General features: G+C 43.5%; 2 protein-coding genes across 3 annotated transcripts in view; both read left to right on the top strand.

The window, feature by feature from the left end:
* Nucleotides 1-3,488: 3,488 nt before the first annotated feature.
* rpia (ribose 5-phosphate isomerase A (ribose 5-phosphate epimerase)) lies at nucleotides 3,489-9,743 on the top strand. The gene is made up of 9 exons (XM_084012632.1): nucleotides 3,489-3,764; nucleotides 4,486-4,546; nucleotides 5,957-6,012; nucleotides 6,232-6,291; nucleotides 6,496-6,560; nucleotides 6,644-6,712; nucleotides 6,909-7,050; nucleotides 7,537-7,636; nucleotides 7,844-9,743. Exons 1-9 carry the CDS (start codon nucleotides 3,558-3,560, stop codon nucleotides 7,939-7,941), a joined length of 858 nt encoding a protein of 285 aa, XP_083868758.1. The 5' UTR covers nucleotides 3,489-3,557; the 3' UTR covers nucleotides 7,942-9,743.
* Nucleotides 9,744-11,196: 1,453 nt separating this feature from the next.
* The window catches only part of eif2ak3 (eukaryotic translation initiation factor 2-alpha kinase 3), a 29,896-nt gene continuing 13,524 nt past the window's right edge, over nucleotides 11,197-27,568 (top strand). For both annotated transcript variants that reach the window (XM_084014252.1, XM_084014251.1), the window contains exons 1-2: nucleotides 11,197-11,732; nucleotides 22,014-22,143. In XM_084014252.1, the coding sequence (XP_083870378.1) occupies nucleotides 11,404-11,732; nucleotides 22,014-22,143 (459 nt within the window). In that variant the 5' untranslated portion in view covers nucleotides 11,197-11,403. The remainder of the gene's footprint in view (nucleotides 11,733-22,013; nucleotides 22,144-27,568) is intronic.

Here is a 27,568-nt window from a genome sequence, read left to right as displayed (position 1 = left end):
GACATCTGGAATAAAAAATAAACTAAAAAAGAAAGAAGTGGTGGTGGAGGGATGGAATGAGGATTATTAAAAATAACATATTTTTCAATGCAAAACTGTGGAAGCAAAACGGAGAGAAATACCGACTGTTTAGATTTTTTTGTATCTGATAAGAACATTCTTACAGGTGAAGCACTGGTGAGAGATGAGAGCAGGAAATGTGTCCTGATGTGGACGGACAGCATCTCTCTGGGGGGGAGGGGGGGAGGTAGGGGGGAGTTCAACCGATAAAAAACAACAACAAAAAAAAACAGGACTGTCCAGAACTCCCTGTTTCACCTGCGTTTAACCCCGTCGGCTTGTTCAGTGCCATACACACCTCCTCCGTGTTCTCCTTTACATTTTAATGGCGTTTTATCCTTACTGGAAGTGTGTTCACCTGTGTGTTCAGTGCCCAAAGTACTCACTAATACTGTGTAAGTAATTCAAAAAGATTGCTGTACATTGTAGAGTACGTAGAGAGGCGTCATGGCACAATGTAAGTATGAACAATATCTTCTTTATTCTTCTTTTTGACACTTTGCACTCCACATTGTTGGGTTTTTTTTGTCATTCGGGTGAATTCCACATACTTACACTGTGTTGCTAAGTACTTAAATACTTCTCTGTGGGTGATTAGCCGGTGAGAAACACCGCAAAGTCAAATCTGTACCCTTTTTTTTGTAATTCTGTCATTGTGTTTTAAAATGCTTCACCCTCCTGCACCATTTAGCTGTGATTCCCTCTTTGACTGTATTTAGTTTCTAAGTCATTCCAGCAGAAATCAGAGTTCGTTACAGAGGAAAGGGAGGGAATGTGTGTGTGTGAGAGTGTGTGTGTGCGTGAGTGATTGTGTAGGCACACATCTTTCCATTTTTTTTTTAAAAGGTGGAAATTAAGTAAGAATTGAAGCTGATTTAAATAAGAATACATTCCGCGGGCATACATGTAATTACATAGAACGACAGCACAAACCAAAACATATAGTGAAATCTTTATCAAATTATATTAGAATATATTATAAATATACAAAAAGTATTTTAGGTTGAATTCAAATGGCATATTTATTTATCACGATGACAGTTTATCTTTTGAGTAGAAAATGAGAGTTTTGTGTGTTTTAACCCTTTGACATCCCACAGTTTACTGATTCTGGTGTTTTGGCTTTGCCACAGTGTTTACATATGAACGTCCAGCTCCATGTCAGAGTCCAACACAGTTCTGGTGTAAAGCTAGTCAAGATGAGTCAGGTAAAAAAATATAAGTGCATAAATATAATTTAAAATGTATGTTTTTTTTTATTTTTTGTTTTTATTTGAGTGAACAAGTGTTCGAGGATGAGTTTTAGAATAATCCGGTCTTGTTTTCATATTTAGGTGTTATGATTAGATCAATGCTTGCAAAAAAAACTACAAAAAACTACAAAAAAAAACGTTGTCATGTAATAATCCAGACGTCTGGATCCGATTATTATATTATCTAAAGTACAAAAAAAGAAGCGAGCGCCGGTTTGCTCAAAAGCATGACTCATCTGGATTTTTTGATACAATGTGATGCTGATGGACTTGTATCCTACACACACACACACACACACACACGCACACACACACACACAATAATAATAATAATAAAGTAGTCAAACAGTAACTTCTCATAAACTGAATGCAATGCTCAATATTCAGCAATACTGTGTATAAAACAGATACAAAGACAGGCCAGCTGTATTTTTAAAGACACAAATTTTTCCAATCCATCCTCAAAAACAAAATAAAACATTTTGCTGTGCTGATTCAATTATTGCACCAAAAAAAAAAAAAATCAAGGCATACTTGCCCCCCCACCCCGATATCCAAATGGCAGCTCCCATCATGCAGCAGCGTTCAACTTTGTCTCACAGATGTGAGAAAGATGTTTCCACTTTTAAGCAGATGTCTCACGCCGAGGTAGCAAGGCATGAAAGGAGAAGCTCGAGAGAAAAAAGCATTTTGCATAATCCCCTTGGATTAAGTCTTACTGGGGTGAGAGAGATTGTGAGGTATGAAGTAATATGTAGAGTTTGCAATGCAAAGTTTAGTTTTTATCGAGTATCCATAATAATCCATGGCAAGGTATTAGTTTCTAACTTTGGAACAGAGATTTAACCATTCTTCTTCTCGTGTGACGGTATTGTTGTTCCTCGATATCCTCTCTGTGCCGATGATTTTTTTTGGAAATAGCAGCAAACTTTTCTCAGAGGACTTGACGTTGGATTGGGAGTGATAGACGTACGACTCTTTGTTTGTGAAAACCTCGGTTCCCCCTCCTCCTAATTGGATTTGTTTAAAATTGCGTATACTGTGGCGTTTTTTCTTTTCTGTTTTTCTTTTCCTGATTTCATATAGCCTACTTTTTCTAATCATGAATGTAAGGTGTGGATTTTTATATAGCATAATAATTTAGGTGTCAAACAGAATCTGTAATTTTTGTCAAAAAGATCAGCTATATTTGTAAGCTGTAATATGTAAAAATGAGAAAAAATGGTTATAAAACAGAATGTGTTGGTTTACTATAGTATATATACTGTACACTGAAAAAGAGAGACTATCTCAAGCTGTTTGCCAAATAAAAAGTAGTAGTGATGTAAATACTTGTGTACTTGTGTTCCTTGTTTCTCCACGAGTGGATTATGATGTCGTGAGTCCCTGAATCTGTCATTCACAAGGCCCTCCACCTCCCCCACACATGGCAAGACACTTCATAGGTGTTTGGCCTCTTTTTGTTGTTGTTTTGTGTCTTTTTGGCTGTTTTATGTCTCTTTGTTGTCAAATTGTGCGTCTTTGTAGTCATATGTGTCTTTTTGTAGTTGTTTTGTGTCTCTTTGTAGTCTTTTTATGTCTCTTTGTAGTTGTTTTGTGTCTCTTTGTAGTTGTTTTATGTCTCTATATAGTCATATTATGCTCTATTGTGGTTGTTTTATGTCTCTGCACAAATAACCCTTTGCACTCAAGGAAACCTCCCAATGTTAAAATCTCAGAGTCATGCTCCCAAAGGGATGAACCTTTTACATATTTCTTGACCCCCCCCTATGGCTTTTCCTCTGGCGCCACCCTCAGGACAAACTGTAGAAGTTCAGCTCCATCACTGTGTAAAAATATGAATACTTTTTTAATCTACATTAATAATGATAATGATCAAAAATTGTATTGGTAGTGCACTTTTTATTCAGTGAATCTCAGAGTGCTTACATTAAAATAAATAAATAAAAAAAGCATAAAAGCATAGACAGAAAAACATCGCATCATATCACAGCATCATAACAAGAAAAAAGTGTCCAGGCCTGCTTTAAAAGAGTCCAGACTCACACAGATATATTACACAAAAACACCTCCACCAAAAAAAGAAATCCATGTAACAAACAAAAAGCGTGCAGCCTGTTCTGCGCCTGCGCAGATAAGCGCAGATCTCCAAGTCAACTGATAAGGGACAGGTGGATTAAAAGCAGTTTAACTTCCTGTCTCTGTTTGCGGTTCCGTCCCTGTGAGTCCTGAAGGGGCCGGGTCATGAGACTCCAGAGGTGGGTCTCCCTCTCTAAAAAGTTTCACCTCGCAGCAGCTCTCTCCTCCTCCTCCTCCTCCTCCTCCTCCTCCTCCTCCTCAGCATCCCGGAGCAGCCAGACTCCCTCTCGTCCCGTCGGTCGGTCCGCCGCTAGCATGGCAGAGGAAGCGAAGAAACTGGCCGCCTACGCCGCCGTGGACAACCACGTCCAGGTACCCCGAACCGGGACGCACCGTTAACGTAAACAGGCCCACATGAGTCCACAGCCGGCTAGCTTGTAGTTAAAATCCAGCTGTGTAGCCGTTATTAGCTACCTTTCTAAACTGATGCTAGCGGAGTTAGCTCGCAATGTAGCCTAGCTTGCTACCTCGCGCGGTGGAATGTAAATAGCTCGGAGTTAAGCGTGTTTATTCCGGGATAACAGTTAGTGGGCTAACTTTTTTAATGATTTACCCTTCTCATCTAATGTTACAGCTCGTGTGTTAGCTGCTAGCTAAACCACGGCTCAGTGTGTTTCTATAGGAAGAACACGTGATGCGTGATTATGAAACCAGGTACCTGAACTAACAGAAGACATACAGGTGGATGTGTAATCAGCTTACAAGTATAGATCATATCATGTGACCTGTGATGGAGCAGGAAGTCAAAATATCGACATGTGGACAAATTAATATAAAGATGCAAGAAAAACAGAAGTCCTGAAAGAAATCCTTTTTAAACTTTGTTTAACTTGTATTTTCTTGAGTCTGTGGTATCAGACTTGTGTATGCATGCACAATAAACACATGAATATCACATCTATACAACATTTTCAACACACTGCTAGTCAGGTCAGGGTCAGACCACCTCCAGACCAGCTCCAGACCAGCTCCAGGGTCCTGGTGGGAGATGTCACATGGCTGCATCAGGTTGAGTTTTTGTTTTGTCTCACAGAACAACCAGGTGGTTGGAGTCGGCAGCGGGTCGACCATCGTCTACGCCGTGGACAGATTGGGTGAGTGAAGATGTGATCCGTGTCTCAGAAATGAAGATTAAAACGTTATACTTGTGAAATATTTGGATAAAAGTGACATTCTTGATAAATACAGCAGAGGCAGTGATATTTATATCTTTATTACCAGTGCTTGAAGGGAATAATCGGCATGTTTTGTGCGATAGGATTTTATTGCGGAGCTCGATGTCACTCGCAATACGTTGATCGTGGTGAATTTCTGTTATCTGGATAATCGTCAGGAGTGATTTTGAAAAAAGTGGAAAATGGACATTTTTAAAGGAGTCATCACCAGGAAATCGCAATTTCTCTTGTTAAAACATGCATATCTGTGTTTGACCTCAGTTGAAACTTGCCTGAAAGGCTGGAGTTTGAAAGTGGCGCCGTTTTTTCGCTTCTGCTCTTTTTCCGAACAGGAATAGCACACAAGGGTGTGCATTCCTAAAGCACGAGATTTTGATTCTGCGCCTTCGGTGACGTCACCGTGGCGGCTACTTGCATAAGCCCACCCCTCTTTCACCACCCAACCCCGCCCCGTCCGCTACCTGAAATTGCCGAAGCGCCGCCATTATGTTTTGGAGTCTGCATGCAGGCAAGCCCCCCCGGCTCTGTCCTTCCTGCGGCGAATCAACGCGCGCCTCATTACATATTATACAATGCACATCCGGACCAGTCAAAACCTCGCGTGATAAAATCGCGGTACGAAAAAGGGTCAGAACAAGCTCAATGTTTGATTAAACTTAATTTAAATTTATTCGTAAAACTAATACGTTTTACGAATTGATCCAAAGCGATCCAAGGGGGGCTGGATACGTATAAAACCAGGTTATGACTCCTTTAAACAACCTTTTTTTAAGATGTATTTATTCTTTATTAATGTGAGGAGACCTTATGATTTCTAATCATCTTTTTATGTCATTATTTGTCGCACAGAAAAACGTCTTTTCTTTGACGCTATGCTCTTGCCGAAGCCACCAGACTCTATTGGAAATAAACCAGTATTTTTTTTACCACAGAAACAAAGGAGTTGATGGTCTACCGCTGCTTCTGTGTTGTTTCTGTTATTGTTTGACTTTGGTTGGTTCAGATTGAGCAAAATCACACAATAACACAAACAAAAACGAACCAATTAAGACAGTGGTAGCCCCCCCACGGCCCTGCAAGGTGAAATTACTGTTTGGTTGTTGTTGCTTTGGCGAGAACACAAATATCGGCTACAGTTTCCACTCAAAAGCGTAGACTGTAGCTCTCAAGACGAGATAAAGCTGTGAAAATATTCTAAATATAGCGGGGCTTTTTAAGGTTTTTGCTCCAAACCGGATACGTACCTCCATATATCCTGAAGCTTCCCCTCTTTAAGGTGAACACATTCATGCTCCTTTTATTCATCACTTTATGTGTTGTTCGTTCCAGCCGAGAGGGTTCGTCAGGAGAAACTCAACATCGTGTGTGTGCCCACCTCCTTCCAGGTTGGTTTGCAATGCTTAGACTTTCCACTTGACACGTTATTTTTCGTAACGCTGTAGACGCAGTATTTAGTAACGGCATGTGCTGTAACATTGTGGCTTCGTTACCACACACACAACCAGCACATAAATGACACAACAGACTCTGAGAAGATGCATTCGTCATAACTGTTTTCATGTATTTTCACAAATGTATGTAAAGTCCCGTTTGTCCTCCCGCAGGCTCGTCAGCTGATCCTGCAGCACGGCCTCACGCTGTCGGATCTGGACCGGCACCCGGAGGTACGATGAGCTCCTTACGACACGATCTGAACGCCACGGAAATGAGGGCGCTCAGATCCGCTCGGCTTGAATTGGGAGTGTAGTTGAAAATGATGGGAGAAAAAGAAACCCAAACCGGTGGAGCCGCCTGTTGTGATTTTTTTTGTAAACGTGGATAAAAAATGGTTGCATTTGCTTTGATACGTTGCCGTTGCTCCCACGCAGCTGGACGTGGCGATCGACGGAGCGGACGAAGTGGACGCCGATCTCACGCTGATAAAAGGAGGAGGGTGAGTCCGGTTGGATACGGCAGAACCGAGCCGGCGTCTCCTCCTCTGGTTCCCGTCTCACACTCCTCTCTTTGGTCTCACAGCGGCTGCCTGACTCAGGAGAAGATTGTCGCCGGCTGCGCTAAACACTTTGTCGTCATCGCAGATTTCAGGTTTGTATTCGACAGTTTTAACGCGAGAGAAGTTCAACGCGGAGACAACGTGTTTGTGTTGGAGCGACGTGGACTCGTAGAAAGCTTCACTGTGTTTAATAACTACGGATACGCTCTTATAAAATACAAGATCTCTGTACTTTTAATCTGCATCTATGTAAGAGAGAGTCCCAGATTCGGTTCTTATCTCCCCCAGGAAGGACTCCAAGGCTCTGGGCCAGCAGTGGAAGAAGGGGGTTCCCATCGAGGTGATCCCCATGGCGTACGTTCCCGTCTCCAGGACGATAGCCAAGCGCTTCGGAGGCGAGGCCAACTTACGGATGGCTGTCAGTAAAGCAGTGAGTGGAGGATTTACATCTCTCTTTCCCAATCCTTCTGGGTCTGTTTCTGCGTTTTAGATCCTGCTGGTTCTCTTTCCAGGGTCCTGTGGGTCTCTTAAGGTCCAGGTTAAGAATGATGGGAGGGGGTGGTTTAATAAAATTTAGAACTTAAATTGACCTGCAGTCTCCTCTGGACCAAATGATTGGCTGAAATATCAATCCAGATGTAACTAAACCCTTTTGGACTTCTAGTTCCTTGTTTTGTTTGTCTTAAGCACACACTGGTGATGTAACTCACATTTCAACCAATGGCTGCAGACTATTCCACTCATCTCCAAATGGAGTATAGAGCTGAGTTTGGTGAAATTCTCCGAGCACCTCTGGGTGACGTTATGAACTCTGATACAACACGAACAAAGCAGCGAAGGTGGTTATTTCAGCCATGATTGATGAAGGTGTCGGTGTCTACATGGAGGTATGACCCCGACTCTCTCTGGCTCTCAGGGTCCCGTCGTCACCGACAACAGCAACTTCATCCTGGACTGGAAGTTTGAGCGCTCTGAGAACTGGAAGGAGGTCAACACTGCCATCAAGATGATTCCAGGTGAGGCGCCGCCTCGGGTTTATTAAGACAAACGTTGTTATGTGACGGTGAATATTCAGCATCACATGCAGCCTCCCAGAAAAACGGGAAGCATCGGTGCAAGACCCTTGAATGGCACGGAACCAGCAACGCTGAGGAAGATTCTACTTTAAAACATGGGCTTTAAAAACAGTGTTTGACTGAAACGTCTGTGTGTGTCCCCTTCAGGCGTGGTGGACACGGGGCTCTTCGTCGGCATGGCTGAACGGGCCTACTTCGGCATGGAGGATGGGAGCGTGCAGGTTCGAGATCCTCCAGTCAACTGAAGACCTCATTCCACTGCCCCCCCTCCCCCCCTCCTCTCCAATGACCTCACTTTACCCACAAGTGCCGTGTTCACCACTTCCACCCGGTCTCAGACTGTGTTTGCAGAACCGAACCAAACTGTTTTTTTCACACATTTAAAAAAAACAAATGCAATTGAGGATCTTGGTTTTCTTCATCCTAAAGGTGGAGCTTCTGACACCCAGTTTTTTCAAAGTGCCTGATGAGTGAAATCAAGTTTTACTGATGTGCTTAGCGATTAGACTTTTTGTTCCAGTTCGGCCGCCTGGTCTCACTGGGAGCGTCGGCTCTTCCTGTAATTAGAAGCCAGCGTGGCGAATCGGTGAGGAGGGAAACTTCGGTGTGCCTTGAAATGATATTCTAAGTCCTAATAAAGTTGCATTTAAAAGCTCATAATCGTACGTCAAAGTGAAGAGATGATATGGCTTCAAGGCGTTCTGTTTAAATGACAGAAGGAGGAGTAACGTTAAACATCGGGAAGTTATACTGATTTAACTAACATACTGTGTAGCACGCACTTCCTGTTTTACTTTGGAAATGTTTCTTCTTGTACAATATCTCATCATCTCAACACTTACTTGCCAACAGATGTTGGTGCTCTTTTCTTGGAGTTGCACTTGACGAAGTCTTCTGGTTAGACGGGTGTAATTTAAAATGAACATTTGAGGATTTCTACCTGGAAACGACTCCGTTCTGTCACAGGAGATTCTCCTTAAAGGCACAGCGCACATATTTTGGATTAACCTTTAACTGCGTCTCTGTCTCTGGCCAGGGAGTTTCTTCTCAGCGGTTCTGTTGCCATGGAGCAATGATCCGATTTCAGAGTTTGGGAAATCTCCGCGGTTGATTCTGGAGTTTCAACAGCTGTTCCTGTACAGTTGCACTAGCCTGCAGCCTCACTATTTAACAAAACACAAACCTGCTGAATGTGTGTTCTTCCATGCATGTTCCTCCCTCCAACCGTGCTGGCTCGTTCTTTTTTTGGTGCCTGTAATTTACATGTATTACAAGTTCTTCCTCACACAAGCCATCTGGTCACTAAAGCCTCGTGCCGTCAACTTAAATAGCTATAAAGAGACGTGTGGAGCATTCCGTGGGTAACGACGATGGGCAGGTGTGCCGTTTAATGATAATGGTGAACTGATGTACCTCAAGTCTGAACCAGCACACGTACGTTTTATGTGCCTCGGCACGCCAAAGCAACAGAAAACAGACTTTCTTTTCTTTTTTTTAATTCAGATGTAGCAAAAATGAACTGGTTAATATTGTTGGAACACTCAGAATCACTGTTACGTTTGTGTTGATCTGCATTAATCAGATTATAGGAAAGCCATTCCAATATTCTACATCTGTCAAAGACAAACGATGATTGGTTTAATTTGTGTGCAGCAAAAATATGTCGTTTTTCACAAGGTCACGACTTAATTGAATCTTCTGAACGTTTTAAGATTATTGAAGTCTTAATAAAACGTATAGTGCAGCTGTCAATGTGTTGTATAACTCTGCCTTTTGGCTCATGATGCCTTACATGGTGTTACTTCTGTATGTTTTATGTTTTTCTGTGTGCAGCTCTGAGAGACTCAGGAGAACATCTGGGAGATAAAATCTAGCAAAGGCAGATTTGTCCATGACGATGTGAAAATGTGGGTTGTGTGCACCATGTTTGGATGTTTTTGCACCAGTGGTTTCCTCTCATTGTTGTCTTTACCGAATGACTGTGATAATCATTTTAATGCGATGGTACCATTTTTCTCTTTGTCAACAATACAAAACAGGAATGATAACAGAATGTCTCCGTCTCTTATTTCTCATGTTTCTGTGAAGTGTACTTCTTAGAAGAAATAATAAAGGTCCGCACACTGATTCAAGCTCCCAAACGTGGATTTATTTAACACAAAATGTACTTCTTGTCACGGACTTGGTCCCAAAAAATACCCAATGAATCGATTATCAATCAAGTCAATTGTCAGGGTAATGTAAAATGGCAATTTTCATAATAAGTGTTTAAGTCTTCAATTTGGTTTTAGCTGTGCAGAAATATTAGGTTAGTATTGTAGGATTATTGCGTTTTGGACTATTTTCCTAATTTATACACAATTTAAAAATATATATATATAAATAAACCAGGCCTGTACAGATTTATTTTCAATATATTGTTTTACAGATACTTTGCAACCAAAGTTCTATGTTCTATTTTTAGCTCTTACTTTATCGGCAATGATACGTTGTGGTTTCTTTGTTTCCTTCTTTTGACAAATGTACTTATTGTAAGTCGCTTTGGACAAAAGCGTCTGCTAAATGACCTAAATGTAAATGTAAATGTAAAGTTAACAGTAGACCAAAAAAAAGCCTTGATGGTGCCGTTCTCCTTTATGGTCACACGGGGGCGCTAGAAACACAAGCTTCTTAATTCTGCTGCAAACGACTGCTGCCAACTGGGTTCACAACATTCATTATTAAAATATATATTATACGCATTGAGCAACTATCTGCACGGCACTCAAAATGGTGATACTTTTAAAGCAGCTGTCATTGTATTATTATGAAAACATTAATTTGAAATCTTCGTTGCTGGTATGCTTTATATATATTTCCTTTAAAAAATATATATATTTTTAATCCTCTCATTGACTTTATGTCATACCCTCCATGTTTGTTCAAACGAAAGTGAGATTAGAACCCGTGATCAGGAACCAGGAAACGTCCCTCCACAGTGAAGCCACGTTGATGGTTTTATGTCGTCCGACATGACAACTACTCCTGAATGACAGCTCGGGTGTCGAATGTGAGCGCTGACGTTTGGTCAACAGGGCAGAAATCGACCAATGGCGTCGTCGTTCGTTTCGGCGTCGTCCCTCATTGGACGGACGACGACACATCCCACCAATCACGCATCTGCCACGGGAATCGACATCGGGGATTTTTTTGCGTCATCTTCTGCTTTCGTTGTGTGCCAGCCCTCCAGTGCGCCTGCGTCGTCTTGACGAACGCGGGATCAGCCAATGGGGTGCACTGTTTGGGGGGCTGGAACATTCTACACCCGCCCTTTTGAGCGACGGCGCTCTGGTCCAATCGCATTCTGCTTAGTATGCGAGTGCGCGTGATTGACGGCGAACGGACCAATGAGGAACGGCTACATGCCTTTTTTACGAACGTAGGGGTTTTACCGTCCAATCCCAGTGTAGAAACAAGGCGGGACTTAGCGTTACCAAGGCAAGTCTTGAGTGAAGTATAAAGGGAATAACATGGTGTCCCAGTGGCTGTTTATGTTTACTTAAAGAACAGATTGGAAAGGGCGTTTTACAAGACACCAACGGAGTTTTCTTTTCTAGTTTCGCAGGTGTTGTTTTTTTCCGTTGCTCTTTTAAACTTTTTTTTATGTTCAGCTTTACAAGACCCGTGGCATGTGAATCTCGTGCTTCACTAATGTGCCGAGCTTACAAATGGAAAGGGGGCTTCACTTTGGAAACGTGAGCATTTCCCTGGTGCTCCTGCTGTTACTGAAAGTGCTCGCCGGATTCGGGACCACGCAAGCCCAGGGCTCCGCCGCCGCCGCCGCCTCCGCCGCCGTCGTCGTCGGGAGGGAGCAGCACCAGTCCGTCGCCCGGGGTTCGGGTTCGACCTCGGAGGAAGATGGTGCGGGAGTCATGGAGCGGGGCTTGGAGAACGTTGGCCCCCCGGTCATTGTAGCAGACGTTACCGTGGAGGATGACGAGAACGAGTCGGCGGACGAATCGAACGGGGAAAGTGACGTGAACGTCGAACCGACAAGGTACATTTTATTTTTAAAGTGTTAAAGTAACTGATAGCTAACAACTAACAGTTTGACACGTATCTTTTACACCTGCAAAAAGCAAAATATGGATTCCCCCCCACATAACTGTCATTAAAATAGTTCCCTTTCATTTAGTTTAAACGTCTCATTCGCCGGCTGTTGTTGGGCCAACTTACAGTTCGTGTGCTTTTGGACTCGCGTGCCAAGTATTCCTCCGCCCTCCGCGCTGCCCTCAAAAAAACTTGTTGTGGCTGCCCTATTTTAAAAGGTGTTATCGCGTTGTTTTAATCTCCTCGTGTTTTTGTGATAAATTATCTTGGAAGAAACGTTTAAAAGTTAAAGTTAAACGTTAAAAAAAAAAACCTGAAAAAAACCGCAGTGTCTTGCGAGTTTGACTTGTTTGTGTCGGAACTACGTTTCGAGTTTGAATGACGTGAAAAGTAAAACGTCCGACAAAAAAAATCACAGCTAAAAAAGGGAAATTCTACGTGTATTTATTTGTGGTTATGTCACATACTAGCCTCTTTAAAACGTCATTGGAAAAAAAAAGGGTGCTTTTGGAAGTAGGCTGTGTAAGCGGTTCCTCCTGCTAGGCATGTCCGGGCTAAACACGCCTCCGCTATCGAAGAGAAGTTAGTTCCTGTCAAACGGACCGCCAGTTAACGGTCACCGCTAGCGATGTTTCCCACCGTGAAGCTGCGGCACGTGACCGACCTGACGTGTACCTGGTTGTTATTTTGGGTGGTGTTGTTAGAAGTTGTACCGATGTCCTATATGCACGTTAACAAAAAACTCTGCAGCTGGTTGAGTTCACATGTGAGAGGAAGTTAAAAACTGCAGTGGGATCAGTTAAAACAAATAAACAGAAGTTTGATGTGATGGGAGGGAGGAGCATGCATGCCCTTCTCTCCACATTTAACTCATTCAGTTTGCACCCTCGAGTTTATTTACTTTCCATTAATGAATCACATAAAAATCACATTGCATCAATCACTTGTCAGCAGATGAGAGCTAAGAAAAAGTAAAGTAGGAGAACATGATCACTGTCACAAAGTGGCTCTGCAACATATTTCACACGCTATCTAAAGTGTTTTGACTGAATGCACCTATTATCGTCCCAACTTGGGGAACGGGGAAAGCAAACATTCGATTGGTGCTCCACTTGGTACCGAGGATGCAAGTCAAACACGGCAAGCACATGTTATTACTACATGACCGTTATGCACAGGCATGTCACTCGGCTGAGAAAATCCCCAGTCAGTGAAAAAGTTTCCAGCCTCGCACAGACCACAGGCAGACCACTGACACCCTGTCAGACCTGCTGCTGCAGCTGCTGCTGCCCAAAGTGAGATGCAGTTCTTGGTGCAGTGGGTAGGGCAATTGATTTTGTCTTTGGTAAACAGCAGGTTTGACGCCCACCTTTTTTTTTTTTTTTAGATGATATGCGCAGTGTGTTCTTCATAATGTTTACCAAGACCATCACAGATACTTTTTTTTCACTTGTGGTACAGCTTCTGGATTTTTTCTTCCTTTTTGTTGGAGCCCATCAGGTCATTCGCTAAATTATTCTCTGTGACGGGTTATATGTGCTGTATGTGCAAAAAAAATGTATGAAAAAAATGAAAATTGAAAACACTGTCAAGAGTCGAACCTTTTTTGTTGTTGTTTTTATTCAAGTGTTTCTAAAACACTGTTTGTGCCGTCACTTTTATTTGAATTTAATCTCGCGGCTAACTGCAAAGCTTTTCTGATAACCCCCTTGTTGTTATGTGGGATGTCATACAAACCCAGCATTGTCACAACGGGAAGCTTACTGAGCACACTGTGCAGTCGGCCCCGTGGAGCTCAAGTCGAGACGAATAGGTTTAATTAGTTGTCATATTTTTTTGTTATTTTGGAAAATAGTGTAGGGAGGAAAGAAAGAAATCTGTGTACACCTCCGTGCAGATGTGGTGTTTACACCAAGGAAATGGTGAAATATCTATATGTGTGTGTGTGAGGGTGACACATGGTGAAGGACTTTGAGTTCACCACAGTATCAAGATGAAATCTAAAGTAATTAGCGGAGCAGTTTACTCTGATACAAGCTGGCTATTCCCCTGCCGGGGACCTCAGCCTCTGCAGGAAAACTCCTGGGCGTTCATCTGCCGCTGCTGGTCACACCCTGCGACTGCTCGCTGCCTACGTCGATTCCCATACAGCGAACCTACCTGTGTCTGTCACCTCCTGTTGTTGTTTTTCTGCTGCCCTCCTTTCTCACTTTGTCACCGTGTCTGCATCTTTTCTCCTCCTCGTGGTCTTTCCCCTCATATTTACAGTTCGCCACCCTCTTATTGGCTTTGAATCATCGTATCGATCACTTTACAATACATTTAGAATATATTGTCCATCGCATCAAAGGTTTTAACTTAAGTATTCATTTCTCTCTTTCATTTTGGTTTATTGATATTTGATGCTATTAACACATTATCCAGTGTGACAGTTTAACTGTCTAAGTTTATCACCAGACGGGGAATGGATTTCCACTGCATGACAACAGTAAACAATAACACTGATATGTAGAAGTCAACAAGATGAATAATTAACAAAGTTAGCTTGTGGGCCAGAGATACAGGAACAATGAACAAGTGAATTATTTGTTGTTGTTGTTGTTGTTTGTCTATAAAACAACACGTGTGAAAGATGAAGGATTATTTTCCGAGGTAAGAATATAAAGAACTTGAGGAAGGTTTTCTGTTTTTATTCAAACAGTAAGACCTGCCTTCACATCCTGTCTGTCTCTCTGTCTGCATGTCTTTTGTTGAAGAAGTCTGTCTCTCCCTTCGCATTAAGGTTAGTCTTTGTCTCTCGCTCTCATAATTACTGTTTCTCTCTCATCTTCTCACTCGCTCCTTCCCCCTTACCTTCACACAGGCACGTTGCCTTTTAATGCCACCCCTTGAGTATACACTCTCCACTCCATGCTCTGTTTCCATCCATTTGTCAAGAGAATTGGCGTTGAACTTTAAAAATGTCACAAGAAATGAAACATGATTTAGGTGCGTTTCCCCTTCAAACGTGCCAATTTAAATAAAAGCCCCCCCCAAAAAAACAAAACACTTCCAAAATGTCAGGAAAAACATGTTCAGCAGCACTTTTAAACAAAAAAACGTCTGAGTGGTTTGTGTTAATAGTGCCGACCGTGAACTTAGACATAGCAGGGTTTCTTCTAAATTGTGAGTCTAAGTGATGAAACAATACATTTTTTTTTTTTAAATAATCTGTTTTATGTCCAGCATTAATTAGGTCAGCCTTTTAAAAACATATCTCCACTTGCTTCTGTGACCTTTCCAGGCTTTACCTGCAGCTGCTGCTGTTTTGCCAAGTCAAACAGACCAGGTCCTGTGGTGGTGATAATACTGTTAACACACCCTTGATCAACTTTACAGGGAAAGAGAAAAGAAGTGCGACCTTGTTCACGACTCAAAATCCAGCACTAATGAACCCTCTCCACCTTGCTTTTGTTGACACTTTTGTACCTCCAGTAAAGCCCCCTTTAAAAAATAAAACTGTTCTTCCAAATTTGGATTTTCGGAGTGGAGCACTTCAAACACTCTCTAAAGAATGAACATTTCATGTGGACGGCTTGAAAATCTACTCTCAGATGTCATATTTCTTAAGTTTCTATCAGTTGCAGTTGTTTTTTTTATTTATTTTTGCACCCCCCTCCCCCCCTCCCCTTCCTGTATCCTGTCATCTATAAATATTCTAGATGTTCGCTTTGATCCGGTCTTCGGTTTGTGACGAAAGCTGCCGCGGTGTCAGCTGACGGCTGTCACCTCAGCTAACGCTGCCATCTATACGTTACAAACTCTGGAGACTTGGTGTTTACATCTGTCTCGGTGTACGTATATATATATATATGTGTGTGTGTGTGTGTGTGTGCGTACACTTCCGTGTGTGTGTGTGAATCATGCATGTGACGGCGCTGCTGCCAGGTTTGATGCCTCCGCTCCATCAGGGCCTCCGTCACCTTAGGGAGCACTTGGAGGTGAGAGGAGAGGACAGCAGCTTTGTTTGAACCTGCTCCCCCCCCACCCCCCCTCAGGGCCCTGTAGCCGCAACAGCTCTTCTGGGCCGCCGTGCGTGCCGGCTGGCTCCCACCAGCCTACTGCTTAGCAACAGCCAATCCGCCGAGCCGGGCGACTTGTCGGCCAATTGCGTCGGAGAGACAGGCTAGTGCTCTGAATTTGAGTTGGCCACATGGGTCTGGCTATAGTTAGGTGAAGGAGGAGGAAAAGATTTTTCCTTTTTTTTTTTTTTTTGGGAGGGGAGGGCTCATTTCCTTGTTGTGTTTTTTTCCCTCTCACTTTGTTTCAGTAGTACACTTTATGTAACCAGGGAGATGTTGTGGGTTTTATAAATAGCAACTGTCCCCCAAAATAACAGGTGGAGATGAAGATGATTGAACTCCCTCTGGGAAGTTTTAATTGAGCGCAGTTTTTGGAACTCAGTTAGTGTACAGCAGGTTGTTTTTATTTATTTATTTTTTACATTAGAGAGTTCTGAATGTTAAACTTCACCAACTAAACTTCAAACAAGCTTATATCATCTCTTTTAACCTATTTTACTCTCATTGTAACCATGTTTTTGTATGTATCTGGTGCTATTTCTTCTCTTGTTTCTAACTTTGTGCTTTTTTTAAAGCAAGATGTTTTTCGGGTTGTTTCATTACCATGTGTGCTGACAGAAATCCTAACCCATTCTTCATGAATCTGATTGTTAAACAGTTGTTTTCCATATAATGTTATCGAGAAGAATGAGTTTATTAGGTCAGTGTGGCTATTTTGGTAAGTCGGCAGGACCCATCCTGCAGCACTGCAGTATGGGTGGGGCAGAGTCAAAAAGGTGGGATGCTCGGAGAGGGAGGGGAGGATGAAAACAAGGAGTTAGCTGGTAGTTAGCAGGACCACGCTGCCTTGTTTTCACTCTCGGTGGCTCCTCACTGCTTGGCAACAACGAATCAGATCCTCGGATCGGAGCTGCAGCCCGGCCAATCGGCAGGCAGGAGCGTGGCGCCATAGAGTTTGGATTTTACCACGTGTGTTGATGATACTGGGTTGGAGCAGCACTTATGCAGGGAAAAGAGAGAGAGGGAGAGAGAGAGAGTGTGTGATGGCATTGCTCTGAAATGGTGTGTGTTTTGCAAGCACTAGAAGTTTTTCTGAAACCACACCCTTTGCTCTCTGCTGCGGTGGTCTGCTGCAGTGACCCCGATGGATGTCAGTGGATTTTTCTTTCTTTTTTGTTTTTTAAAGCAGACGTCGCATCGCAAGTCTGTCACTCAAGTACTCATTAGTATGGAAACAGGCTTGTTTATTTAACGGGGTTAGAACAACATTATATATAAACCATCAAGTCACATTAAGCTGTGTTTAAGTGCTTTTGTTATAGCTATGTCATCTGGGATTAGGTGTGTTTTATCTAGTCTTATTATAAGTGGTGTTAGACACATGGGAGCATATTCATGTTTGCCAAAGAAGAAGACCTGGTTCTGGTTTCATGGAACTGGACTGGAGGATTACACTTATCTGAAAGGTTTTAAAACTATTTGGCTTCATTTGTCCTTATTATTATTATTATTATTATTATTATTATTATTATTATTATTATTATTATTATTATTATTAAACTGTGATTACTCTGAATATAGACACGTTTTCAAAGCTCATCTGTTTGAATGTGCACAGTTCAAAGGAATGCACTTGACTTGACTCTATTTTTTTCCTGTCGCCCCCCTCTGCTGGTGCAGCTGGTGGTGCTGCTGGGTGCGGCCCGGCTCGGAGAGGCTGCATCCATAACTTTCTCCCCACGTGCTCCCCACGCTCTCGTATTTTTGTTCTCCCTCTCGCTGGCTGGCGTGGCAGCTGCGCGGCAGCAGAACTCCACACTCCAGCGTGCATCCCAGGCTGCTCGCTGTTGCATGGTTACAGCCAGCTCTAGCCCGCCATTGGCTCAGCGTCTGCAGAGCAGCTCGCCCATTGGCTAGCGCGGGGAGGAAAAAAGGGGTGCTCCCATTGGCTGGCCTGGCAGTGGAAGGCTGTCGCAATTGGTCCGGCGCGGCGGCTCTAGCTCCTTGGAGACTTGGCCTGTGTAAACATCCTGGTTGCTTCTTTCAATGGAGTGTGTTTACCAGCAGCTCGGTTCTGCCGGTGTGTGTGTGTGTGTGTGTGTGTGTGTGTGTGTGTGTGTGTGTGTGTGTGTGTGTGTGTGTGTGTGTGTGTGTGTGTGTGTGTGTGTGTGTGTGTGTGTGTGTCTCTGTGTGTGTGTGTGTGTGTGTGTGTGTGTGTGTGTGTGTGTGTGTGTGTGTGTGTGTGTCTCTGTGTGTGTGTGTGTGTGTGTGTGTGTGTGTGTGTCTCTGTGTGTGTGTCTCTGTGTGTGTGTGTGTTGTGTGTGTGTGTGTGTCTCTGTGTGTGTGTGTCTCTGTGTGTGTGTGTGTGTGTGTGTGTCTCTGTGTGTGTCTCTGTGTGTGTGTGTGTGTGTGTCTCTGTGTGTGTGTGTGTGTGTGTGTGTGTCTGTGTGTGTGTGTGTGTCTCTGTGTGTGTGTGTGTGTGTGTGTGTGTGTGTGTGTGTCTCTGTGTGTGTGTGTCTCTGTGTGTGTGTGTGTGTGTGTGTGTCTCTGTGTGTGTGTGTGTGTGTGTGTCTCTGTGTGTGTGTGTCTCTCTGTGTGTGTGTGTGTGTGTGTGTGTGTGTGTGTGTGTGTGTGTGTGTGTGTGTGTGTGTGTCTCTCTGTGTGTGTGTGTGTGTCTCTGTGTGTGTGTGTGTGTGTGTGTGTGTGTGTGTGTGTGTCTCTGTGTGTGTCTGTGTCTGTGTGTTGTGTGTGTCTCTGTGTGTGTGTGTGTCTCTGTGTGTGTGTGTGTGTGTGTGTGTGTGTGTGTCTCTGTGTGTGTGTATCCCGGGTGTCTCTGAGGAGCAGAGTAGAGTCTGGTGAGAGCGAGGCTAATTGGCTCCCTGCTCCGCCATACGCTTTGTGATTGAAGACACTCTCTGCACTATTATGACACTTTGACAGCATTACAGGCGAGGACGCTAACAAACCCTCAGTCTGTTGGCGGCTTCGCCACTTTCCCCGTCTCTCTCTTGCTCTGCGTTCGCCCATCCCAACGTCTTCTTCTTCGGCGTCACAGCAGTCGCCCCACAGGCCACATGTTCAACCCCTTTGGTGTTGAGCAGCGCGGCGGCGGCGTCTCGGGGCTCAGGCGTGGAAAATAAATTGCCTAAATGATACAGTAGGGCTGTTTGTTTTGTTCCAGTTGTTTTTATTGTTCGCTTTAGTACTCTTTTTATAGCTCCTCCGCCTCCCCCTCCTCCGCTGCTCATTTTCTCCATTGCCATCATGATACCTAAGTTGCCGAGACCCCCCCCTCGCCAACAACCCCGACCCCCTTCTCTCCTCCGTCTTATCCTTTATCTGGAGTACAAAGACTCAACACAGCCCTTTGATCTCCCCTCTCACAATGAGATTCTTCTCCGTCTCGCTCACCCTCGTTTCCATCTGTAAGGTTGAACTCGATGCTCTGAGCGACTCGTTTTTCCCTTCACTTCTACATTCACGGCGTCGCTTGGAGGGGGGCGGGGCCGGCCCGAGCGAAGACCGCCAAAAGCTTCCACCCTCTCAGAGAGCCGACTGCTTAGCAACAACCAATCAGCCTCATATTTTTGGCAGGGTCTCGCAGCCAATCGGGAGGGCGGGAGCGGGCTTTAGTGCTCTGTTTTTATTGGTGGCTGAGAGGGGGGAAAAACAATGTTTTTCTTAGTGCTCTACACTTCAGTGCGAGTGGCGAGGCTGATAACGCTGAGAGCAGATTTGGGGAGATAATCTCGGCTTTGATGGCGCTGAAAGACACATGGCCCATTACTGTTAAGTGATCCTATTTGCATTTTTATGCAAACTTTACCAGATCTGAAACAACTAGCGGGTCCAGAGCAGCAAGTGTAACTCCCCCCGTGAGTGTGTCGGCGACTATTAGAGAAACCTTTCCTCAAATCGATTTCGCACCGTCGGAAACAATCATCCTCAGGCTTAAACATCCTGGAACACGCCGCCTTCCCCTTCATGACTGAACAGTGCTCGATAGGTGGGATCAATAAGGGATTATAGCTAGTCGGTAGCTATTCGCCTACTTAGTCTAGATGATGGATAGCACAGGTGATGCAAATGCACTCCGCGTGGCTGACGAGTCTCTCAGAGCGCATAAATAAAGATGATGGACGACGTCCAGGTTTTTCTTTAGTTCCTCGTTTGTTTTCTTCCTTCCAGTCTCCGCTGTGAAAGTGAACTAAATGGAACGGCGTTGTCTTCGCTCGGCAACTGCTGTCTAGTTGCCCTTGAGGGAGGCAGTTAACCCCCCCCCCCCTGAAGCTGTTTGGGTCCCAGCTGTGTGTGAAAGTGAAGCAGCGGGGAGCTCGGGAGGTGGTGTGTGTTTAAATAAAGCTAAAAGCCCCGTTGACAGCATCTCCTCCAGACAGATACAAATCAATAGGCGAGCTCGGCCGGAGCTCGCAACGTGAGTGACAAGCAATGCGGCAGAAGCCTGAAGAGTTGGGGTGAAGGGTGGGGCCGAATGTCTCCAGTTGGACTTGTTTTTAGTCCTGGAGTTACTAGACCAAACGTTTTACACATCTCAAGTGTGTGGTTAGGAGGAATAAAAGTCACCTGGAGGGTTTGTACTTTACTGATGATGAGGGGGGAAACATTGATTTAAACAATCTTTGTCTCGGAGGTAAAGTGCACTGGAGCTGTTAGAAATTCATACATAATGTAAAGGGAAAATACTTTCATCCCCTGCGTCTTAATTCCCACTTTGCTTTGTATTTTTTTTTCAGCTTCTCGCTGTGTCTCTGCCAACAAATGCCTCTGTGAATGAAATACGAGGACATTACGTCCACTTCATTTCGAAATGAAAAACAGGAGCATGAAAATCTTTTTTCAGGAGCCAAAAGTTGCTCATAATATTTTCAAACAGCCTGTGAAATCACACGAGGTTTGTTTTTTTCTTCACAGCTCCGACATGGTACGTTCTCTGAGCTGTCATCGTCGGGCTGCCATGCCAATATTTGTGAACAGTAATTTTCTGCCAGTGTTTTTATTTATTTTTTTTCGAGAGCCCTGAAGAAAGCCGAGACTAATCAGAAATGTCACCGAAGGAATCCATGGGCTCTGAATGAGAGACGGTCTTTGTCGGCATTTCTTTGAGGTTTTTGCATCTTAATGAGCCTCATTTTATGGCGGTAATGACAGTTTTAAGGCCGAGGAAAGTATTCATGTTGAATCCCCCCCTGTGTTACCTTCTGTTTCGGAGCATCATCCCACACCTGAGGTGCAACAAATTAGCGGGATAACGATGAAGTCCATTAGGGATGGAACGATATGGGATTTTATCATGGATCACCATTCAAAAACACTCACAATAATTTGATGGTTGTGAATGTCCTTTAATGGGAATTATCCCAATGATGGTGATGATGATATGATATTCATGAATACATAAATAGCATCACGAGTGACTTGGAAAAAGTTGTCTAGCTTGAATGCAAAAAGAGTTTTATTCCCTTTTTTATAACATTGTGAATTGCAATTTTTTTTGGTGGGATAATCGCCACGTTACTAAACTATACAGTTATAAAATAAGGACTTAAAAAAACCCAAATGATTGAATGAAATGTGGGACTTCATCAGTTATAGACTCATGACGGTAAACAAGAAAAATATTTAAAATTGTAAACAAATGGAAATTCAGTAAATTTAGTTAATCAAACTTTCTTCCAAGAGTTGAGTGTTTCTATCAGCCTCCATCGCTTCATCCAGTATTTCAGACATATGTGAGGTTTCTCACAGTTTGCTGCACAAATTCCAAAAATAATTGTTTTTCTGCTTTGGTCCACTAACCACTGGGTGTCCATACTGTATGTTCTGTGGAAGTAAATTGTGTTTGAGGGGGGGGCTGGATAATCCTCAGGTCTGTTCCCATCCCAGACCAGCTGACAGGGTGGGCTTATCATGGCACAGGTGTTGGCTGCAGTTGAAAGTCACCCTGATTGCTGAATCGGGTTGTGGACTCGAGGACAACATCTGCACCTCCACTTAACAATTCTTCGCCCTTCAGTGTCTTTGATTGCATTAAACGTAATCACTCCCACTGGGAAGATAAGGCGACGCTAGTGTCATTTCTATTATATGTAAAGTACCTTGACAGGCAACAAGCATCTACAAACCCTTACGTTCTGTTCCGCCCTCAGGTCTCTCGTGATCATCAGCACCCTGGATGGGCGGATCTCTGCTCTGGACCCTCACAACCAGGGCAGGAAGCAGTGGGACCTAGACGTCGGCTCAGGGTGCCTGGTGTCGTCCAGCCTCAGCAAACCTGAGGTACACCGGCCTTTTTGCATTATGTTAATGAATGTTAACGCCATACAAAGCTAGATTTATTGCGCTTGTCGTCCACCGTAACAAATGAAGACGCTAGTCCACGTGTAATAATTTAAATAATACATATTGATGGATGAGCACCATAAAGGTACTTACAGTTTTATTGAACGTATGTGTATAATGTTTATAGGAGTGTATAATGTGTATAAAAGCCAACCACTCCCCCTTCAAGGGATAAAACATGTATTTTAGAGCCCTAAAAGAAAGTCAATGTGTTTATGCTATAAGAATATTTACGGCGGTTTACCTCGCCGCTGTATCAATCTATATAACAGTGGGGTTGCTGGTCAACCGCTGCTTCGTGTGGTCAGTTTGTTTGTGTTATTGTGTGACTTTGGTTTACAAGTTTCACCGACTGTCCTCATTCAAACCCCCACTTCAAAAAAGAGTCTTTAAACAGGTTAAACGGACACTGTTCAGCTGATTAAGACCAGCATGTAGATGAAAAATTCAATTTCCACAGTCTTGACATGTCAAAACAAACACTGCCCCCCCCCCCCCACCCCCCCCCCCCCTCGGGCTTTCACTCCGCAGACAGCAAGTCCAATAACTGAACTCAGTGCACTTTGAACAGCCAAGGGTTTGCATTCATTTCATGTCCACACAAACACAAAGCAGACATACTGTACTCCCCCACACGAGTGCTTGTTTTGCCTGAAGGATTAGCCTTTTTTTGTTGAACGTGGCGGTTTACACACACGAGCACAGCGAGCGCCTCGTCTGTGCATGTATACAGAATCTTAAACCGCCCACGCCGACATGCTGAAAGTGAAGTGTAGCTCAGAGCGCCGCTCGCCGAGATGCATACAAGAGACGTGCTGGCGCTCTGCTTTGATGTGGACTCGCTCTGTGCGAGGGTTTTGCCTCCGGGGGGGGAGAAAGAAATCCTAACAAGGGGTCTGGGTGGCTGCATAGATCAGTTTAATGTTGGTCCGCTGGTGCTGGTGAGCCCTGTTTGAGCCTAATGAACTCTGTGTCTCTGTCATATAAATACATCTCTGCTTTATTAGCCTTGTATCATCCTATGGAACAATAACAAAGCAAACCTGAACCAGTTCATTCAGTTTAAGCCTTTTTGACCCCTGTTTATGTTGTGTTTGGTTTCCCGCGGACGTAGGCTGATTGTTTAGAACCAGTCGGTGGCACAGACACGGATAAACCCACCCAGACTGTTTGACGGGTCACTTATGTGAAGAACGAATGCAAATAGGGGAAAAAGTATTGAGCACTTGGATCAAATGAAAGAAGAAAATATAAATAATTAAGTTTTAATAATGTGTATAAAGCAAAAAGAACAAAATGAGCAGTTTGAGCTGATAAACAATCCAAATATATATTTAATATATATATATATTATTCTATATACAAAGCTATTTTTTAGGTTTTTCAATGAATAATATTGTCTGACATCATTACCCTAAATAAAATGTAAAAAAAAAATGTTTTGTTATGATTACGCAAGATGATCTTTGTAACGTTTTGGATGACAAGAGTCGTAAACAATGTGTTATTCAACAAACAAAAACAAGAAGCTGTGCAGCCGTCTAATCTACTCAGAATATGAATATGAACATTGTGAGTGAACGGCCGAACCAGAAGAACGTGTGAAGTGTTTGAGTGTTAGTGGGTGAATTAGTTTTCGAGTGCGTGTGCCTTCTCAGCCTGAACAGTCTAAACACTACAGCAGCTCACTTCACTGATTAGCAAACCTGCAATTAGAAGGCGGGAACTAATCACCGAAATCAGCTGCTGTTGTCGTGTGGGTTGGAATAAAAAAAAAACAACAACTTCAAACTTGATTTCATGTTGGCGTTTGGTGGAGAAGAGCTTTATAAAGTAAGAATTCATTTTTTTTCTCGGGTCCTTGGGGGTTAAGATGCGGAGAACCCCTAAAGGTTCCTCCGAGCACTGAAAGTTTAATACAGCTTCTCCACTGGATGCATCAGAATGTAAATTTGACCTTGAATAATAAGGCCATATTAAGCCCCTATAGATATCACACTTGTATGGAAACTGCAGGTTTTTCCCGCTGTCAGTGGAAGGATGAAAGTCTGATGAAAGTCTTCAACTTGTTCATGAATCACTTTAATAAGAACTCAGAAAAATATCTTCTGTCGAGCAAAAAAAACTCTGCTTTTCTTAGTTCACACAGACTTCTGAGAAAGTGGGCTTTCTCCCCCAATGTCACTCTTTCTCTCCCTCATCTTAACAATTTTTATAAGAAATTTGATTTTCACAAAACAGGAGAAGCATACATGGACACATGTGTGTAGATTTGTCTTATAACAGCAGGCGGTAGTGTAGAAAGTCAGTGGGGGAAAAAGCCAATTATCAAACCAGTCAACTCCTTTTATCCCACAAAAAAACTGTGATAAATGAACTGTTAAAATGTTGTTTTAGTTCATTTTAAAGCAAATAACGCAGCAAAGCAATTGCTTTTCACAGCTGCTTTAGAATAATCTTTCATAATATTTATATAGAGCTTTTTTTAGGTACTCAAAGACACTTTAACATTAGATGCTGGACAAAGAAATACAGAATATACAGTTAAATAAACATGGTTTCATTCTGCCTTTACATCCGTGTTCAGTGTGTGAGGCTTCACAAGACGTGTCGATACATTCAGAGACAGACACACACGTTACATACATGTTACATCCTCCTGTCATCCTCCCAGTGTGCTCATGTCAGAAGAAGATGTGTGTTGTGTGTGCGTCCGTGTGTGTGTCCGTGTGTGTGTGTTGGACTTCCCCATTAGTGCGTTTTCACCTGTTGGCTTTCATTTGGCTGACGGAGCGGAACGAGGAGAAGCCTGGCAGCTCTGAACTCGGTGACTCGCTGTGACGTCATTTGTTATGGTGTGTGTGTGTGTGTGTGTGTGTGTGTGTGTGTGTGTGTGTGTGTGTGTGTGTGTGTGTGTGTGTGTGTGTGTGTGTGTGTGTGTGTGTGTGTGTGTGTGTGTGTGTGTGTGTGTGTGTGTGTGTGTGTGTGTGTGTGTGTGTGTGTGTGTGTGTGTGTGTGTGTGTGTGTGTGTGTGAGATGTACTTTATGGAAGTTTAAATCTCACATTGCCCTCACTGCCCTCTGTAGCCTGGGATGCCTGTCTGGTGTGTGTGTTGGTGGAGCGGAGGGGGGGGGGGGCTGCCACTAGCTCCTACCCCCCCACCCAAAACGCCTCCTCAGCGCTTAGCAACAGTTTCATTGGTGCTTGCCGGGTCCCTGAGACACCAGTCTGCTCGGTGATTAGAGGCTAGGGGGGGTCTGCTGTCGTGCCATTGGCTGGCCTTGACTTGCCGTGGAGGAACCAGCCAGTCAACCTGCTGCAGTGGGTGTTTGTGTCGGGTTTTATTTTTTTATAAATGAGGGACAGAACAGCCACAAACAGCATTGTCTGCAGAAAAAGAAGCCATCACTTCAAAAAGCCAAGAGTCGCTCCGGGTTGTTAGATGGGGGGGGGGGGGGGGTGCCAACACGGTGTGAGTCATGGGGGGGGGGGGGGGGGGGGGGGGTATAGGGATTTAAAGGGATGAGGGGGGAGGAGGTTGATTAGGGGGAGGTGAGGTAATGCCTCAGACCAGAGATGATGTCATCACATAACAGACAATACGGACATGCTCACACACACACACACACACACACACACACACACACACACACACACACACACACACACACACACCTCTGCCGGCATGCAGTGTAAATGAATGAAGGATGAGAGAATTCATTGATCATCCCTACACAATGACTAACGACTGATAGTCGTGCTGTGAATAATGTGACAAGCAATAATTCTTCGTTCGTGGCGAAGGTAATGAAGAAGGAAAAAAAGGGAGGGGGTTAGTCCGGACGGGGGGGTGTTTTGGCAGAAAGTCGATCTTTGTTCTGGCCATCCCGGTTTTACTTTTGATAGTGTTTTGTCCCGTTCTGCTCAAACCACCAACAATACGCAGACTCTCTCTCTCTGTCTGCCGCCTTTAAGTGGAGCAGTGGCCTTGTGGGCCAACAGTGGCACATGGGTGGTGGGTGAGAGCTGACACTGTTTGACAGGATCGCTGGAGCGTCGGCACACACACACACACACACACACACACACACACACCCACACACCCTCTAAACCTACACCCCCCTATTGTCCAGGGGTGGAATACAATGACATGATTGCAGTAACATCAAATGATCAAGCGCTGCTGCTCATTTAGAGGAATGTCTCCAATTAGACAAAGATGTCTAGAAGTAACACTAATAAACATGAAGTAATAATCAATATAGTGCAGATACAGTATAGTCTGTACACCAGTGAAGACACAGCTGCGATGCTTTCTGCAGCCGACAGATGGAATACCCTAAAATATCTGAATGACTCTGGTGTCAGAGTGATAGTAGTCCACACAGTCATCATAGGAAAGGGTTAGACTTGAATGAGTCAGAGTTAGAGCTCCTAAAAGATTAATAAGCATTGGAAAATAGACTCTTTCATTCATGAATTTCAAAAGGAAAAAAATGCTTGCAAAAGCCCTTTTCTGTTTTATTCTCTTTTTTTTTGGGGGGGGGGGATCTTTTGTTTTCAAGATGTAAAAAAAAACCCCCACAAGACCCTTAAAAAAACAGCTCATCAAAAGATATGTTTAATTTGCTTTGTTGTTGTTTTCATATAATTAAAAAAAGGGTTCATAAAAGTACATCCTTTTCCTTTCTGGAACGCTCCACAGCAAGAAAATGTGAATCACTAATAATTTAATGCATATTCTTCAACAACCTGCTAGGATTTCTATAAGCGTCATGCATGGATGCTCTAACATATACATGAGTACATTTCCATAGCGGGGTGAGCGTCCGATGGGAAAGTAATAACACCTCAGATAATATTCTGCAGCTCTGATGCCAAAAGTCATTAATTCTATGACACAGCAAGGCGCAGGAATCTTCCCCTCATGCAATGTTAGATCTACTTTCATGCTGTGTGCATGGGGAACATAATGTCAATATAATTGGATGACTATATAGTAACAGTCTGGATTCCTCCATGTTGGATTATATTAAATACGACACTAGAAATGTGCTTTTTTTTAGATGTCATATTCGGGAACTTCCACTTGGGTGTTAAAAAAAAAAATCTACGTTTACCAAAATCCTTCAGGTGTGAATAAGTTAAGAAGTCATTTCGATCTCATCTTGTCCTCGGCATTTTCAATCACGAAACTTTTAGTGCGTTCTTTGATGACGTCCATAAACGCCTCGTTCTAATTACGCTGCGCTGAGATATAATGGTTTTCAAGGACCCGTTAATTTAGATACAAAACGGAGAGAGATGGTTGATAATTTACCAGACGTCCCCGACAGATTTTTAAAGAGCCGGAGCCATGGT

Source organism: Eutrigla gurnardus (genome assembly GCF_963514095.1).
Source record: "Eutrigla gurnardus genome assembly, chromosome: 7".
NCBI lineage: Eukaryota > Metazoa > Chordata > Actinopteri > Perciformes > Triglidae > Eutrigla > Eutrigla gurnardus.
Note: the sequence above shows the minus strand (reverse complement) of the source record. Positions and strands in the feature narration are given on the sequence as shown.

Coding starts and splice junctions, on each gene's coding strand:
- rpia (XM_084012632.1), top strand. CDS start 3,558: ATGAGACTCCAGAGGTGGGTCTCCCTCTCTAAAAAGTTTCACCTCGCA. Junction 4,547..5,956: donor CTACGCCGTGGACAGATTGG/GTGAGTGAAGAT, acceptor TGTTCGTTCCAG/CCGAGAGGGTTCGTCAGGAG. Junction 6,561..6,643: donor ACGCTGATAAAAGGAGGAGG/GTGAGTCCGGTT, acceptor TTGGTCTCACAG/CGGCTGCCTGACTCAGGAGA.